Source organism: Rana temporaria, chromosome 13 (genome assembly GCF_905171775.1).
Source record: "Rana temporaria chromosome 13, aRanTem1.1, whole genome shotgun sequence".
NCBI lineage: Eukaryota > Metazoa > Chordata > Amphibia > Anura > Ranidae > Rana > Rana temporaria.
The window spans coordinates 65,681,126-65,699,816 of NC_053501.1; the positions used below are offsets into that span (position 1 = coordinate 65,681,126).

General features: G+C 44.4%; 1 protein-coding gene across 1 annotated transcript in view; it reads left to right on the forward strand.

The window, feature by feature from the left end:
• AP4S1 (adaptor related protein complex 4 subunit sigma 1) overlaps positions 1-18,691 on the forward strand; it is a 103,760-nt gene that overhangs the window by 33,564 nt on the left and 51,505 nt on the right. The window contains exon 2 of the mRNA XM_040333577.1: positions 8,252-8,433. Coding sequence (XP_040189511.1) covers positions 8,296-8,433 — 138 coding nt within the window. The 5' untranslated portion in view covers positions 8,252-8,295. The remainder of the gene's footprint in view (positions 1-8,251; positions 8,434-18,691) is intronic.

Genomic DNA, 18,691 nt, shown 5'->3' on the forward strand with positions numbered 1-18,691 from the left:
ATAGAACACTTAGCCTGTGCCATTAGACAAAACTCTTCCATACATGGGATCCACACACCTTCCGCCCATCACAAGCTTTCGCTTTACGCGGACGATCTTCTGGTATACGTACAGGACCCCTTCTTTTCCCTACCGTCCCTCTTTGCAGAATTCCGCCGTTTTGGCTCATTCAGCAATTTTAAGCTCAATGTTTCCAAGACCGAGGCCCTCAACATTTCCCTTCCCCCTGCCACCATGACCATGTTAAAAAACAATTTCTCCTTTCAGTGGCAAGCAAAGGGGATTTCGTATCTTGGGGTCATCATCCCGTCTAATCTCGCCAACCTATTTTCCCTCAATTATGTACCCTTGCTCTCACGTGTCCGAAAGGACTTAGAGGAATGGGGAGGGTCCTCTCTGCCGTGGTTTGGCCGGATCAACACTCTTAAAATGGACACTCTTCCCAAACTTCTATACCTTCTCCAAACTATTCCAATTGTAATCCCCAAATCTTTCTTCACTTCTCTACGCTCTCTTGCCATTAGATTCTTATGGAGTCGCGGGTTGCCCAGGGTGAAGTACAACTTGCTCACCCGCTCGAAGTTGCAGGGTGGAGCCGGTCTCCCTGACTTTGAAACATATTACAAGGCCACCCATGTAGCGCGAGTATTGGAATGGTTCCCTCGTCCGTTTTTAAAGGCCTCTGTTGCCATAGAACAAGACCTGGCCCACGTTGATCTCCGGTCCCTATTGTGGGGATATAGGTCTGACTTGACACGCATGCCCCCCCCATCCCCACTTACACTGGCTTCCCTTAGGATTTGGTACAACAGGGGGTTGTGCGCCCTTTTATCCTCGGACCCCTCTCCACTGACCTCACTATTTGACAATCCATCCTTCCCTCAGGGTATTGGGGTACCGTTGTTAGGTCCCTTTAGAAGGACCGCATGGCCTCAAGCACGCTCGTTTGTTCACCCGACACTGGGGACGCCGGTGGTACCGGAGGGGACGCACGATTGGCTAACTGCTATACATCTCTCTACACTCACTAAGCACCTACACTCTTCTTCTCAAATACACCGTCCTAATACCGAGTTTGAACGTCTGTGTTCTCTCTCTGAGACCCCTAGACACCTTCTATCAGGCATATATAGTCTTCTCCAGTCACTCACACACTCCGAGCTCCCGTCTTACACTAGGATGTGGTCCGCAGACCTGGGTGAAGACATCCCACGCTCAGACTGGCAGACTTCGTTTCACTTTACCCATAAGTCCACGATCTCCTGCTACTCGCAAGAAAAGAACTACAAGGTTCTCTCAAGGTGGTACAGGGTCCCCTCCATGTTGCACAAAATATTTCCGTCCACCCCGGCATCCTGCTGGCGATGCTCTGCAGCTACGGGTACATATCTTCACGTCTGGTGGGAATGTGAGAGGATCCGCCCCTTCTGGACTCAGGTATTTGAGTGTTATAATAAGACTTATGACGAATCGTTGGTTCCCTCCCCCAAAATTGCTCTCCTGTCCGTTCTGCCTGGCTCCATTGCATCGCAGAAGCGGAGTCTCCTCCGCTTCTTTATGTCTTCAGCGAGGCAGCTCATACCTTCCTACTGGAAATCGACCACCACTCCTCCCTTGTCACATTGGGTTTCAATTATGAACGATACTATGAGAATGGAGGAGATGTTAGCTCTGGACAATGATACCTACGAGAAATATAAACAACTGTGGCTCACCTGGCTCCACTTCTCTTCGTCTGATACTTTGTTGAGCATGTTGCCTCCCGCAACATGATCATAAGTGTGATGTTTTATTCCCCGGGAGGGGTTGGGACCCCGATGCGGGACCTTCCGCCATGGATACACCTCCCCTCACCCTCCCTCTAGATTGTCCTGTCGGCAGCCCACGCATTCCCCCTTTCACATCTCCTCTCACCTGTGTCTCATCCACCTCCTCCCTCTCTCCTCCTTCTCTCTTCTTCTCCTTTCTCATTTCAACTTTCTCTACACTCCTGTTCCTCTTTTCCTCCTTTTTCTTTCTTCCCCTCCCCCCCTTTTATTTTTTATCCTTATCTTGTTATATCAATACAGTAGTCTACAGTCGCAGCCCCGCTAAAAGGCAGAGACCTTAGTGGTCACGCTTAACTTCCTTTATTATTGGTTCATTTTATATAAAGTTGTTGCCTTGTCTATTGTTATGCTTATTGGTGAGAGTCTAGCTGTAGGCGATAGCCACTTGGCTGATTCTTCCCTCCAATCATTATTGTGACTGTTTGCGGACTGTGCCTTCTAATGTTTATTGCCTTTTATCTGTTTGATATGTCAAAATTTCCAATAAACATATTTTCGACTCTAAATTGTATATAAGAGATAGCCTCTCTAGGTTGGACCCATAGTCCTCAAACTTTGGTCCTGACTCCATCACAGTGAAACAATTTTCAGGACATTATGTTAAATCCTGTATCTCATATCTTGTCAATCATCTGTCATTAGGAGAAGTGATGTTCCCTTTGGGAAAATTAACAGCAGGTATTCCAGCCATTAGGGGGAAAACAAACTCATGCTGGACCTTTTCAACTGCCAGTTTTAATAGCATCAGATTATCTGGAGGAAGTCTTGAAGATCTGTTATACAAAAACAAAAATAAATCTGCGCTGTCCAAATACTTAGCAGCCACAAACAATCCAGTGAAACAAGAAAGCAGTGAAAAAACAGAAAACAATTTTGTGGCGCTAAAAATAATAATAATGATGATGATATGGTACTAATAGTCTGTGTTAACACCAATTGACAGTGTAATCAAATGAAAAAGTCCATATATAATAAATCAATGACAGTAGATAGTTAAAAATAAACTGTTGATGGATGAGTAATCAAGTGAATGGTTCCAAACACCACGGTGAATCAAAGTAAATGATTTGTGAAAATGACCACCACCAGAAGCGGAGGCTTACCAGAGGTATTGAACCCAAATAAGCATACGCTTAAAGGGTCAATACAAGCTGAATGTAAGTTGGTGAAGACCACATCAACCGGATCTGGATATACGATTGGGAGGATACCCTGAAGACATCACGTAAACCAGCACAGGGGGGAATGGCAGCAACTTGGAGGTAATTCTCAAAGGATCAGGGCGTATCAGAGGTATTGAACCCAAATAAGCATACGCTTAAAGGGTCAATACAAGCTGAATGTAAGTTGGTGAAGACCACATCAACCGGATCTGGATATACGATTGGGAGGATACCCTGAAGACATCACGTAAACCAGCACAGGGGGGAATGGCAGCAACTTGGAGGTAATTCTCAAAGGATCAGGCCGTATCCAAAGTGCATAAAGGAAAACGAAGGCACATAGTGTGATACCGTAACAATGTTGAGATTTAATAACTGTTAAAAACACTTACAGTTTTGCTGAATAAAAAGGACATCAATAAGAAATAGTGCATGGCAGCAGCAGAGTCCCGACGCATTTCGCAATAGTTTGCATCATCTGGGGTAACACTCTGTTGATACCACCATGCTTATATATAAAATATGACCCCATCAAACCATTTCCTGGGAGCTCGCCCAATCAGAGATCACTTCCGGGTTGGTTTGTTATGTAATAAACATATGTATATGGGATACCATAAAATTAAATAGAAAATAAGGTAGCTAGAAAGCTCATCTGAATTTAGAAATCCAAGATTGAAAATGAAAGAAAAAAAGGAAAACCAAAAGCCATTTCTGGCAGAGATGGTAGAGACTGTATTACCATTGTTTATCTATAGATGTCATGTGAGGCCTGACCTCTCATATTGGCCAATGAAAAAGAGAGAAGTGTGGGTCACATGTGAAGTGACCCCCACGTTAATCCATAGCATAAAGCAAAGTAAATCATCATAAAAATTTATGTTGACCACTTACCAGGTATATTGGTAAGATAGCGCAGGGGGCTAATGCTCCTCTGCACCAGTCTGCGATTGCCTGGGTTGCAGGTTCGATCCCGGCGGGGTCCACCCAGCCTTTCATCCCAAACCAAAAATGTATATATTTTTTTAAAAATACACTTATCCAGTATATATGAATGGGCAAATGTATAAGTAATGAACTATAAAAAAATTAAATAATATATAACCTAGTAGTCTGAATGTTTCAGTGTGATTATATATGATACAACCACAGAAATAAAGGAGGAAAAAATTAACTGGAATATTCCAGAAAAAAGTACAAATATAGAAGGATAATTTTCATCTATATCCATTTATAATCCAGAAAATGATCTCAAATTGGACAAACCCCTAAGTGTATAACATGTATACATAACTTAACATAATCATACATGTAAAAAACATTAAAAAACATGTTACTGGTATATTTTAAAATAAGGAGAGAAAATAATTTATTGGTAATAAAATTGGGATAATTGATCCCGATTTGGCCAGGATAACAAAATCGTGGAGTGGCATGTAAAACAAACCTAAGACTTATTAATAAATGAGTTAATGTCCCACTCTACGTTGAGTCCTAACGGTGTATGTGTACCAAGTTCATAGATCCAAAAAGTTTCTAATTGTGATACCCCACAGGTTTTAGGGGCACCTCTCCATGGGGGAACAAATTGGTCAATGACAAGGAACTGAGTTCCGGCTGGATTTCTAGCATGGTGTGCTTTATAGTGTCTAGGTACTGTGTGGTAAATATCGCCAGCCAGAATAAGAGCTATATGCTCTGCCACCCTCACCGAAAATTTGTGGATGGTGCGGCCAACATATTGTTGGCCGCATGGACAAGTGATGAGGTATACCACGTATTTTGTAGCACACGTGCAAAAACGTTTAATCGGGTACACTTTCCCTGTGGTTGAAGAGCGAAATTCTAGACTTTTCGTTCTCCAGGAGATGTTGTATTTACATACTGTGCATCTCTTACATGGGTGATATCCTACTAACTGATGAAAAAAAGTAGGGCGTGTTGGGGGATTGATGATGTTAGGGGCAATTTTGCTCTGGAGTGTCGGTGCACCCCTAAATACTACTTTTGCTCTTTCAGGTAGTACTGTCCCCAAAACGCGATCATTTCTCAATATATCCCAATGTTTAGACACAATGGACTTAACCTGTTTATGTTGAATCGAAAATGACGTAAGTAGAGACCATTTAAAACTATCATCCTGCTCTCGTTTAGGTTTAACTTCTAGTAGAGAGCTCCTCCTTGAAGATCTGTTATGGCTGATTGGATCCGGTCAAAGAAGCCCTTGATCAGTGGTTGGATCTGGCTAATCCAAATCTGGGTTTTCTGTACTTGTCAAGATGTTCTCTGTTAGTTTTCATTGCATCCCTAGTGTAAATCCTATCAGCCGAAAATAGGGTTATCAGCATTTTGCCAATAGAACAAAAAAAGGTGCCTATGATGGCATGCTGCGTTCTATTGACTTCAGTGCAAAATTGCTTCCCCTTGACTTCAATGCAGAATCGCATCCTATTGACTTCAATGCAAAAATGCTAAACCACATTAATTAAATGAAATAAAAAAAAACTCCATTTTGGTTTTCGGCCAAGTGCATGCTCAATTTTTGGTTTTGGTCCAGAATTTTCATTTTAGTGCACCACGATTGACACAGGCGAGGCTCAGTCCATTCAGCAGGGGATCATTGAACAAGTTTGCTGAATCGGAATAGTACAGGGTGACTGTCACTTTTGTGACATCTGTACCCTTTCAGTTTTCTTCTGCATTGTGACGGCAAACCTGTCCAGACCTGTGTTTGATCTATGGGCGGCCAGATGAAAACTGACTTGTTTCCGTTTACATTAGGTTACCTCCCATAGGTTAGCTTGGGTCCAGAAAAACGGAAAAGCATGTGGTTCTTTTTCATTTTTTTTTCCCCACACCTGGATGAACTGAGAGGTAACCAGATATAAATGGATTTGTGTCTGCTTACATCCACCTGCTCAAAGACTTTCATGGAGGTCTGCCTGAAAAACTGACCTGGCCCGGATTGGAACGCTCATGTGAAAGGACCCTTGCGATGATGAGAGATTGTTTGGTGTGCACAGACAGAGGATTTCTGTTTGCTGAGAATGAAATCCCCTCATGACATTTACTAGTGTTTGAAACTTCATGTACTGAAAATATTAGATCCCATATCATAAGCAACTTTTGATATTTTTAAATAATAATGTACTGACGCATTTAGATGACTATTTTATTTATTTTAATACTCAAAAATTATGCAAATTGACTGCTATAAAGCATGTATCCACTGTTTGCGTTTGGTTTTAAATTGCAAATCTTTGTTCGTGCTAGTCACACATTGAATGTTTAAACATCTAGCCATTCCTGTCCACAGAGACCAAGAAACACATGGTCACATGGGTACATTCTTTCACACATATGCTCTCACACCTGTTGTTAGGATTACACACATGCACACCTGTTGGACTGTAAATCCAGATATTTTCTTTGGCCAGCTATGTTGGTCTTATGTGATCTGTGTTTTAGGATAACTATAGTTGAATGTCCATGGCAAGGCATATTATATTCTTTTAAAATAGTTTTTCATATGAATATCAATTCAACCATCTTAATGTTATATATCTGTGTAAAAAAAGTGTTTTATGTATACGTTTTAATTCTTTATGCACCTATGCAGGCATGTTTATTCATTGCTGTCAGGGGTTAATTGATAACCATGTGTGTTACCCACAAATAATGTGGGCTCCCATGACATGAAGAGCCTTGAAACTTCTGATCTTCACCATGATGCCTTATGGCAGCGGTGCCCAACCAGTGGCCTGAAGGGCCACATGTGGCCCACGAAGCCCTCTGATGTGGCCCTCTGATGGAATAGAATACTGCTATTAAAGGTAATTTTATTACTAAAATCACAGTGCATATCTGGGCATATGTCTTCTGCAGTGGTTACTGGGCTACTTTCAAACTGATCTGCAGATTACCTGCACCAAGCCATATACTTCTGTTATTGCCTGAGAGTTTGGTGAAAGTGCACCAAACCTGCAGAATATAATAGAAGTCTATTGCAAAGTGCAGGAAAGCCAAAGGGTGCAGAAAAAACCGCAGTGCATCAGTGTGAAAGCAGCCTTGGGCCCCTTTCACACGGTCTGTCCGAACCAATTCGACCCTCCATGCACCTCTAAGGAGTGGAAGACGTAAACCGTCTTGTGTCCTAACTCCAATCTGATCCGCTAAAAAAGAGTATAGTGGGCTGTGTCCGTGTACGCTCTGCATCCCATCCACTCGCTCTGCTCATTGTGGCCCGCGACTGGTTACTAAGTCGCTTAAATGGCCCTCGATTGGGCACCCCTGCCTTATGAGTTTTAGGTTTGGATATGACTGAGTGACACTCCCAGTCTCTGGTTTGTCTCACTGGTTACTGCATACTTTCAGGCTAATAAACAATAACCTTAATATCGAACAAAAGCCTAAAATATAAAAAAAAATTAAATGTTCCCTCCCCCTCCTCCTACCTATCCTGCCTAACCTGTATATAAAAAAAATATCTGTAATCTTACCTATTTTTTAATCCAGTCTGGTCATGGGATCCTACAACTCCAGCTCCCCCGCATCAGTGAGTGGCTGCTGCAGGTGAAAGGAGGAAGTGTCACAAATGGGTGAAGTAATGGCTCCCGGAATTCAGGGCTGTTGTGGAGCACTACCCAGAGCTGTAGGATCACGTGACTAGACTAGTGCAAATTAAAAATATGTAAAAGTATACAGATATTTTTTACAGGTTAGATAGGAGGAGGGGGAGAGAACATGTATAAGTCTAGTTGTACTTGGGCTTTTCTTCCACTTAAAAAAGATTGAAAATTGCAGAAAACCGAAAATGGGGAAAAAAGAAAAAATTAGCTCTGTGCTAAGTAAGAATGGGATCTAGCATCTACCCCGTATGTATGTTAGGCAAAAACTGCTAATCCATTTATATATGCAGAATAATCATTCAACAAACATACGCATAAGTCCTCATCGGACAGGATTTTTTCTTCTCTTCCTGTCCTAGGTGTCAGTAGTCCTCAAAACAGAAAATTAGGGTAAATTTCTCCAAAAGTTATACAGATAGCAGTACAAAACCTGATGGAGGTTCTAACCCTTCCCCACGCTCTCCAAAACTTAAAATCTAAATCATTGGCAGACGTCTATTGAAACACTTTGTAGGAAAGACTCTGTTTGCAGTTGACCTGATAAAAAAATAACATGTTTTATTATTAAATTTAGGAGTATGAAAAGATGGTTTATTTTTTTTCCTTTTTTTTCTTTTTCTTTTTTTTGCAGTGTACTAATTTAGGGGTGGATGAGATTGTCCCCTGATAGTAGAAATGATCAAATTCTTCCTGATTGTGAACAAGCAAGGACAAACAAGGCTATCCAGATACTATGAGTGTGTAGAGGTACAGAGGAGGACGCTGTTGGAATCTGAGGTCATTAAACTTTGCCTTTCCCGTTCCAAAGATCAGGTGAGATAAAATATATGTTTATTTAGGTAATTGAGATTGGTTTTGGTAAATGCTGATTACTTTTTAAAGGAAATTCTACAGTGAGAGAAATATGAGGGTCTCCATTGGACTCTGAACATGCATGTAGCAAGGGAAGTCGGAGATCCTCCTCTGCATTTATGTCCTAGGCTAGTTGAAAAGACATTGGATTAGAATAACAGCCACACAGATAGTATTTACAGAAGATGCTGGCAGTAGCAGCTTCCATATTACTCCTAGTACAGTATTTTGAGCCATTTTGTATTCTGCACTTCCAGCTGGGTACACTCATCACACCTCACTGAATCCCCCAGTATTATACTCAGGATAGCAGGCAGCATCACAAAGCAACAGAGGAACAAGTTACCGTAATTGTGGGTTGGTTTTCCTCAATCAAGGAACAGCAGTGGGAAATTGTGCAGTGAAAAACAAAGGATTCACCTCACCTGAAGAAAGCACGGGTGTCTCGTTCTCAGTTCAAAATCATGTTGGTGTGTTTTTTTTGATTAGGAGGGGATAGTTCACTATAAGTTCATAGAACATGGTACAACAGTCAACCAATTACTTGGAAATTCAGAAAATGGTTACATGAATCTGGAGGAAAAGACTGGAACATGCACATGATACATTAAATGTTCCTGGCACAGAAATGCATTCCAAAAATTGACCAATCAACAATAGAGGTTAAAAGCGCACGCCCCCCCCTCCCCCCTCTGCTCCTTAGTTCTTGATTGTGTTTCCCTCAGCATTAATTTTTGAATTCCCTGACCGAGGCCTGGGGCTGAGGTCCCCCCCCCCCCCAGGCACCAGATCGGATGCAGACCAGTGGTGGATGCGAGTCTCGACCAGGGCCTTCCCTTTCCCAGGGGGAATATTGTGCCCTACTCGGGGGGGGGGGCAGCAGAAACCAAAAGACCCCCCCCCCCCTGAGATCTGGAGGCCCCTGGGCACAGTGAACATGTGTCCAGAACTCCAGGAACCATGCTTCCCACTCCCTCCTCCTACCTGACAGTGGTAAATGGGATGGAGGAAGCTGTGTGCCCATCTGCTGCCCTGCGGGCTCCTCACAGACTGGGGAGCGTCTCCTGCTTTCTCCAGCCCAAAGTTCTGGTAAGGCTCTTGGGTAACAGGATAGAGGTTACAGGTTGGGAGTCCTAGTACGGTGGGTGCCGGCTGCTCTGTGCAGTCCAAGATGCTCGGCAGAGGGTTGGGCCACGCCAGATGTGACGTCATGTTCGCAAACATAATTTCCAGGGACAAAGGCTCCGACAAGATGTCAGTGGCAGAGACAGTGCACGGCAAGGCACGCTGAAGCAGGCCAAAGCAGAGCGGGGGTGCGCGTCCCTTTTTTTCCACGGCCGGCTGACGACAGGATTGGAGTCCTGCAGGCTTCCCTGCCACAAATGGAGAAAGAGGAAGGGCCAGGTTTGCCAGTAGGCCCAAATCCAATGCCCCCTCCCGGTCTAAGCGTTGTGGGTACTGTAATGACAAGCTCCCACAGGACCACACTAAGCCTTTCTGTTTCAAGTGTATCCATAAACTACTGTAGTTTAGCATAAAGACTCCATATTCAGAGAAAGTGGAACCACCCACAGTGTATATAGGACAACGTAAGTTAGGTATATCCTCCACCGAACACCAACACACCGGGCCTCTTACCGCAAACAGTGGACTACGAGGTTATAGGTGGTCACTGGTCAGATAGGCATAATATCACGATTCCACTCCACTTAGATAACTGCTGGATCTTGTGTAGTAGTTATGGAAAGGCCAGCAGCTATGAGCCAGAGGGGGAAGGAGAAAACACACCTGGCTCCTGGCGGTCGGAAAAGCCTTAAAGGTTTTGGAGGACTGAATCGGGGGGAAGAGAGGTCCAGATCTTCTCGGACAATGCAGTAATGGTATCCTATTTAAACTGACAGGGAGGAACCAGGTCCCAGAGGTTAACAAGGTTAGCCCAGGAGATCCTAGGGTGGACAGAGAAGAGAATCCCCTCTATCTCGGGGGTCCATATAAGAGGAGCCTACAACATGGAGGCGGACTTCCTCCACAGGCAGTCCATCCACCAAGGGGGAGTGGGAGCTAAACAGCTAAGTGTTTTCGTTCGTAAGTCAGCGCTTTGACAGACCAGAAGTAGATCTATTTGCCTGAAGATAAAACAGGAAAGTACAGTGGTTCTTTTCCCTCACAAGGGGGTGGACGCATTAGTCCAGAAGTGGGAGTTCGGCCTGGCATATGCGTTTCCTCCCTTGGCACTCATCCCCCGGGTGTTACAGAAGCTGAGCCAAGTAGACTGCAGACTAATACTAATAGCACCTTGGTGGCCAAGGAGGGCGTGGTTCCCCACACTAAAGAAATGGTCAGTCCCCCCCGCTATGTCTGTCAATCAGACAGGATCTCCTCATACAGGGACCAGATTTCCATCCCGTCCGGGGTTTCTCTCCATGACGGGCTGGTGCTTGAGAGGGAAATCCTCAGAGAAAGGGGATGTTCGGAAAAGGTGATCGAGACCCTCTGGCTAAGCAGGAAGCCGGTCACCAGACATATATATGCAAAGGTCTGGGGAGTCTTTTCTCATGGGTGTCAAGTGAAAGAAGTCTCCCAGATGACGATCCTGGTGGTCCTGGACTTCCTCTAGGAGGGAGTTGACCAGGGTCTGGGGGTTAATACCCTCAGGGTCCAGGTAGCGGCCCTCTCCCTATTTTTTGTAAAGAGTCTCGCCCCGATTCCTTCTTATAGAGAGATTTCTGTTAGCCAGAGAAAAGGCAACCCTGGTGAAATCGAATAGGTTTCCACCATGGCATGTGACCTTAGTGCTGGAAGCCCTAACTAGCGGGCCTTTTGAGTCTGTGGCTCAGGTCCCATTAAGTTTCTTTCCCTTAAGATCGCCTTTCTTCTGGCAGTTACGACAGCCAGGAGAATAGGTGATTTACAGGCTCTGACGATTAAAGAGACTTTTTTTGTTACTTCTAGAAGACAGGGTTATCCTTAGGCAGGAGATCTCCTTTACTTACCATAGGTGACCTCACAGTTGCACAGGCCACAAGAGATCATCCTCCTTTCATTTTGTGAGAACCCCCAAAATAAAATAGCGGAGATCTTCTATTCGTTAGACTAGTTTATTTGGACAGTCAAGAGTTTTTGGAAAACCAACCACTTGTTAATTTGTTTCTGTGACCAGAGGAAGGGTCTCCAGGCCTCTAAACTAACTTTAGCAAGATGGATAAAACAGACCATCTAGGTAGCTTACGAGCAGTTGAGTAAACCAGTCCTGGCGCACATTAAAGCTCTACAAGATCTCTGACGACCTCCTGGGCAGAGAAGGCGGGTGCATCTATTGACCAGATCTGCAAGGCGGCCACTTGGACAAGTCAGAACACCTTTCTGAGGCACTACAGGGTGGAGCTGTTACCTCAGCACCTGGCGTTAGGTAGGCCTGAGCTTCTTGCTCATCAACTCAGGTGTGTCATCCGGGAAGATGACTGGAGAAAATTACCAGTCACACATACCGGTAATGGTGTTTCTAGGAAATCTTCCAGGATGGCAGGCCTACTTCCCACCCCTTGTTTGTTGGTGATAATTAATTCTCACATAATTTACCCTCATGCACTGCTGTGGGCTAATACTTTGTCACAACTGAGGAGCAGAGGTGAAGGGCGGGGGCTTTTAACCACTATTGTTGATTTGTGTTTCCTCTCAGGTAGGACCAGTCATCCCTCAGGTGCAGGCCCGGACTGGCCATAGGGCACGCCGGGCATTTGCCCGGTTGGCCACAGCCCCATGGGCTGCACTTTTTAGGAAGAGTGGCTTCTTGATGACTGAGCTGCACAGCGGGAGGTAAGCGGCAACTGCGGTTCGGACAGGGTTAACGCAGACCGCGGCCGCTGCTCACCTCCCGCTATTCGGGGATTCCTAAAGCAGGGCAGTACATTTCTGAGGTGCAGAAGGAGGCGGCAGAGAAGGCTACTGTGACTTGCAGGAAGCTCCTGCACTGGACAGACACCTCGTTGGCTGGCTGCGCTGGAGGTATAGCTACACTGACGCAGGCAGCCTCTCTCCTAACACCGGCCGGGACACTGTGATGGCTGCACAGGGAGGAAGGTGAGCACACTAAAAAAAAAAACATGTTCCAGTGCGTTACATCCCGCTCTATAGTAAAGGGGAATAGGAGTGGACAGGGGCTTGCTACTTTACTGGTATGGGGCTGCCTATTACTGGTATGGGGCTGTTTTTTTACTGGTATGGGGTGTCTATTACTGGTATGGGGCTGTCTTTTACTGGTATGAGGCTGCCTATTACTGGTATGGGGCTGCCTTTTACTGGTATGGGGCTGTCTTTTACTGGTATGGGGCTGTCTTTTACTGGTATGGGGCTGCCTATTACTGGTATGGGGCTGCCTATTACTGGTATGGGGCTGTCTTTTACTGGTATGGGGCTGTCTTTTACTGGTATGGGGTGTCTATTACAGGTATGGGGCTGTCTTTTACTGGTATGGGGTGTCTATTCCTGCTATGGGGTGTCTATTCCTGGTATGGGGATACCTGGTACTGGTCTGGGGCTGTCTGTGTACTGGTCTGGGGCTGTCTGTGTACTGGTCTGGGGCTGTCTGTGTACTGGTCTGGGGCTGTCTGTGTACTGGTCTGGGGCTGTCTGTGTACTGGTCTGGGGCTGTCTGTGTACTGGTCTGGGGCTGTCTGTGTACTGATCTGGGACTGTCTGTGTACTGGTCTGGGACTGTCTGTGTACTGGTCACCGTCTGGGACTGTCTGTGTACTGGTCTGGGACTGTCTGTGTACTGGTCTGGGACTGTCTGTGTACTGGTCTGGGACTGTCTGTGTACTGGTCTGGGACTGTCTGTGTACTGGTCTGGGACTGTCTGTGTACTGGTCTGGGACTGTCTGTGTACTGGTCTGGGACTGTCTCTTTGCTGGTCTGGGGGTGCCTCTTTTGCTATATGGGTATGTCTCTCAGAATGAATATCTGGTCATCAACCACCCTGCGAATGCCCGCCCCACATCTCCGCCCTACTTCCCCCAGGGATTGGGCTGCCCAGTTTAAAATTCCCGGGCCTATTTTTTTGTCCCAGTCCGGGCCTGCTCAGGTGTGCTGTCCTGCAAGATTTGCTAGCAATACCGTTACTGGTAAATGTAACTGGTAAATGTTTACAGTCTGTTCCAGTAATTAAATTGTCACAACTGGTATATGGCCCCTTAACCACTTGACCACTGGGCACTTAAACCCCCTTAATAACCAGACTAATTTTCAGCTTTTTGTGCTCTCACAATTTGAATGACAATTACTCATACAAGATTGTACCCAAATGAAATTTTCGTCCTTTTTTTCCACACAAATAGAGCTTTCTTTTGGTGGTATTTAATCACCGTTGGGTTTTTTATTTTTTGCGCTATAAGAGAAAAAAGACTGAAAATTCAGTAAAAAAAATGAATTTTTCTTTGTTTCTGTTATAAAAGTTAGCAAATTTAGTATTTTTTCTTCATAAATTTTGGCCAAAATTTATACTGCTACATATCTTTGGTAAAAATAAGAACAAATTGGTGCATATTATTTGGTCTTTGTGAAAGTTATAGAGTCCACAAGCTATGGTGCCAATATCTGAAAATGTATCACACCTGAAGTACTGACGGCCTATCTCATTTCTTGAGACCCTAACATGCCAGAAATGTACAAATACCCCCCCCCCCCCAAATTACCCCTTTTTGTAAAGAAGATATTCCAAGGTATTTAGAAAAAGGCATGGTGAGTTTTTTGAAGTTGTAATTTTTTCCCAGAGTTCTTTGCAATATCAAGATCTTTTTTTTCTTTTTCACAAAATTTTCATATTAGCAGTTTTTTTCTCACACACAGCATATGCATACCACAAATTACACCCCAAAACACATTCTGCTATTCCTCCTGAGTATGGCGATACCACATGTGTGAGTCTTTTACACAGCATGGCCACATACAGAGGCCCAACATACAGGGAGCACCATCAGGCGTTCTGGAGCACCCAGACCAATTCTGACATTTCTCTCCTACATTTAAAAATCATCATTTATTTGCTAGAAAATTACATAACACTCCAAAACATTATATATGTTTATTTAGCAAAGACCTTAGAGAATACAATGGCGGTCGTTGCAACTTTTTATCTCGCACTGTATTTGCGCAGCAATTTTTATAACGTGTTTTTAAAAAAAACTGTTTTGTGCTTAAAAAATAACAAATCCGTAAAGTTAGCCCAATGTTTTTGCATAATGTGAAAGATGAAGTTACCCTGAGTAATGGATACCCAACATGTCACCCTTCAAAATTGCACACGCTCGTGGAATGGCGCCAAACTTCGCTACTTAAAAATCCCCATAGGCGACGCTTTAAATATTTTTACTGGTTATATGTTTTTAGTTACAGAGGAGTTCTAGGGCCAAAATGATTGCTCTCGCTCTAACGTTCACAGCGATACCTCACATGTGTGGCTTGAACACCGTTTTCGTATGTGGGCAGGACTTACGTGTGCGTTCGCCTCTGCAGCATGCAAGCACACGGGGACAGGGGCGCTTTAAAAAATATATATATTTTATTGTTCACTTTACTTTACTTTATTTTAGTTTGACACGTTTTTCCGCAAAAAATAAAAAAATTTGATCACTTTTATCCCTTTTACAAGGAATGTAAACATCCCTTGTAATAGGAATATGGCATGACAGGTCCTCTTTACTGTGAGACCCCACATCTCACCTCTAGGCTGGGAAGCCTAAAAAAAACAACAATCCTGGCTTCGATCGTAGCGCTGAGTCGGTAGAAGCAGGAGGGGCATATTGCAGAGTATTGCGGGGTATTGCACAGTATAAGGCAGAGTATTGCAGAGTATTGGGCAGGGATGGCTGAGCAGGGATGGATGGATGGCTTGATCTGTGACAGATCCAGCCCACAGCACTGCTGCTGCCTCCGCTCTCTCCCATCTCCTCTCACACTGTACCGTTCGGTACAGAGAGGGGAGGGAGGAACCGGCGTCATCACGTGACGCCGGTTTGTTTACAAGTGATCGCTCCGTCATTGGACGGAGTGATCACGTGGTAAACCGCCGCTATCAGCGGCGATTTACCGTGATCTGTGATGCCCCGGGTCCTCACGGACACTCCCGTGTGCACGCTCCATTGACACACAGAGCCACCACGGGAGTGAGCCCACATTAGTGCCAGCATAGCTAGCAGCTTGCTATGGTTGGCACTCGGCGGGAGGAGCCAAAAGCGCCAGCGAGGGCCCTGAGAAGAGGAGGGAAGATTAGGGCTGCTTTGTGCAAAATCATTACACAGATCACGAAAGTAAAACATATTTGTTATTTAAAAAAATAAAATTGCTGAGTCAACTAGACATGTGCAGGATGAAAAAATTTGTTTTGTTTCGATTCGTTATTTAACTAAATCCATTAAGTTCGTTGCATTCATTACATTCTGTTCTAATTCAAAATCATTCTATACATCGGAAAATGGTTTTATATATATAATTAGGGTTAACCCTAACCCTAATAAAGATTAGAATATAATAGAAAATAATAAACTGGAAAAACAATAGAACAGAATAGAATAAAATATAACATATATTTTATTCTGTTCTATTGTTTTTCTAGTCTATTCTTTTCTATTATTTTCTATTCCAATATTTGCTATTCAAATTCTTTCTATAAAAAATTCGAATTTTGGAAAATGGATGGATATATATATATATAACCATTTTCCGAAATTCTAATTTCGTATTCAATGATTTTGAATTCTTTTGTATTCAGATTCAAATTCATTCTATACGAAATTCGAATTTTGGAAAATGGTTATATATAGTTAACTTTTTCGAATTCGGTCATTTTTTTTTTTTAATGTGGTAGTATTTTTTCAAATGTGATCTTTTTTTCGAATGCGGTATATTTTTTCGAGGAGGAGGAGCGAGAGAGAGGGGAGAAGTTGAACGATGGTGGACGGACGGGGTATCGTGGAGGAAAACAAACAGATCAGGCAGAACTCGGAACTTAGCAGGTTCAAATTGATGAGAGGCTGAGCAAGGGATGATGATGTATTTGAAATTAAAACAGGACCAATTTACTGTTCGGCGAAAATAGCAGCCGCAAAGCTGAACAGGTTTCTGTGACAAAAGAGCTTTTGTGATGGAGAGCATATATACTGTGCTCAAGCATCTATTGAAGAATACCTTTATGGACACAATATGTCAAGGGATGCTTACGCAGGCATCCGAGTACTGGGTAACAGGTCAATGGGCTGCACTAATGGAAACAGGCACCAAGATAGTGAAAAATATATGTTTTATTAAAGTAAAAGCACACGTGAAAAACGAACATAGAAAACCCCCAAGATAAGCAATAATGACACAGCAAACCAAAAACCACCAAACAGGTAATGCAGGGATAAGACACAAGCAAGTCCAAGGTTAAAGCCAGGGGTCAAGGATTGGAGAGAGCAGCAAAGTCCAAAAATACAAGCCGGGGTCAATAAGCGACAGAGTCCAGGGCAGGGAGGCGAAGCAGGAACAGGTTGGCAACAGCTAACAGATCAGGCAGGGAACAGGCTGACAAGCAAAATACTGAAGCCCTGAACTCCAGTTTAGGGCGGGCTTAAATACCTGTGCAAATATACATAGGGAGACACCTGCTGGTGGCCACCAGAACTGCACCCCTGTTACTGGAGGGAACAGTGCCACCAGCAGGTGACCAGAGTCATGACACGGATCATGACACAATAGGTCTGATGGATGTGTATCTCCATGTTCCGATTGCCCGGGAACACCAATCCCTGCTGAGGTTCGCAGTCCTTACGAGCAAAGGGATACAGCACTGCCAATTCTGAGCTTTTCCCTTTGGGTTAACTGCAAGCCCAAGAGTTTTTACAAAGATCCTGGCAGAGGCTGTAGCTTACTTGCATCTAGACGACCTGTATAGTGAACCGGGAAAAATCATCCTTCGTACAATCCCAAATAAAGACTTTCCCAGTATACTTGGACGCAGGGGCTCAGAAACGTTTTCTCCCAGAGGAAAAAAGGTTAACAGTGGTAACAGCAGTTTCCTCTCTAATGAAACCCAAGGACTGCTCTCACAGAGAGGTTATGAGGGTGTTAGGCCTAATGACCTCCTGTATTCCAGCGGTTCCCTGGGCTCAGCTCCATTGCAGGGAGTTAGTTTGTTCTACTATCCTCCTGGAACAAAAGGACTGAGTCACTGGACGTAAAGGTAGCCATTCCAGCAAGGGTAAAGGCCTCCCTAAATTGGTGACTGTGTCAGGACAGGCTCACGTTGGGTCGTCCCTGGGCCTAGTGGAACCCTATAAAAATTACCACAGACACAAGCGCCTGGGGTTGGGGTGCTCACTTGGGGGACCTCCAAGCACAGGGATCCTGGACCCCGACCCAAGCAAGGGCCTCCTCCAATTACAGGGAGCTTCTTGCAGTGGGTCAGGCATTGAAGGCTTTCGGAGGCAGGATTCAGGGACTAGATGTCCTAGTCTTTTCAGACCAGCCAACTTAGAGTGCAAGCTGATCCTAATAGCCCCATGGTGGCCAAAGAGGACATGGTTTGTTACTCTGAGAAAATGGTCAGTTTCCCCTCCATTTCATCTCCCACCCAGGCAGAATCAACTTCTACAAGGGCCAGTCTTTCACCCCGACCCAGGTTCTTTGAGTGGACGGCATGGCTCTTGAGAGGGAGATTCTCAGAGAGAAGGGATGCTCCGATAGAGTGGCTGGACACCGAAAGGAACAGAGCTTTCTCTCAGTTCTCTGCATACTTTCGCAATTTGGGTCAAACGGCAGAAATAGGGTTTTGCCCTGAGAATTGTGTCAGGGGTCTCATTGTTATCATCCCCTTCCTGGCAAACTCACGGACGAGAGAGAGAGAGCGAGCTGTGCATAAAGTCATAAGCCTAGGATTTTTACCCAACAAGAAACAGGAAGTGGGCTTTATAAGTCTGTTTCTATTCTGGGGACTACGTGATCTCTGAGTGGAAGGGCTGCCACTCTATCTCTGTGTGGAGGATTGGATTCGCTGGATAGCAGGCTCTTCTCCTCCGGAGATTTTTCCCTTGGATGACTGTGATTAGGATTCCTCTGGATTGGTTATCAACATAAGAGCGGTGTATCTTGTTTAAGGCTATTCCCTCTTAGCTATCCGGTAAGAGGCTATCTATGTGGTGGTGGCTTCACTGATTTGTAATACCTCTCACTGTGGTGTCATCAGAAT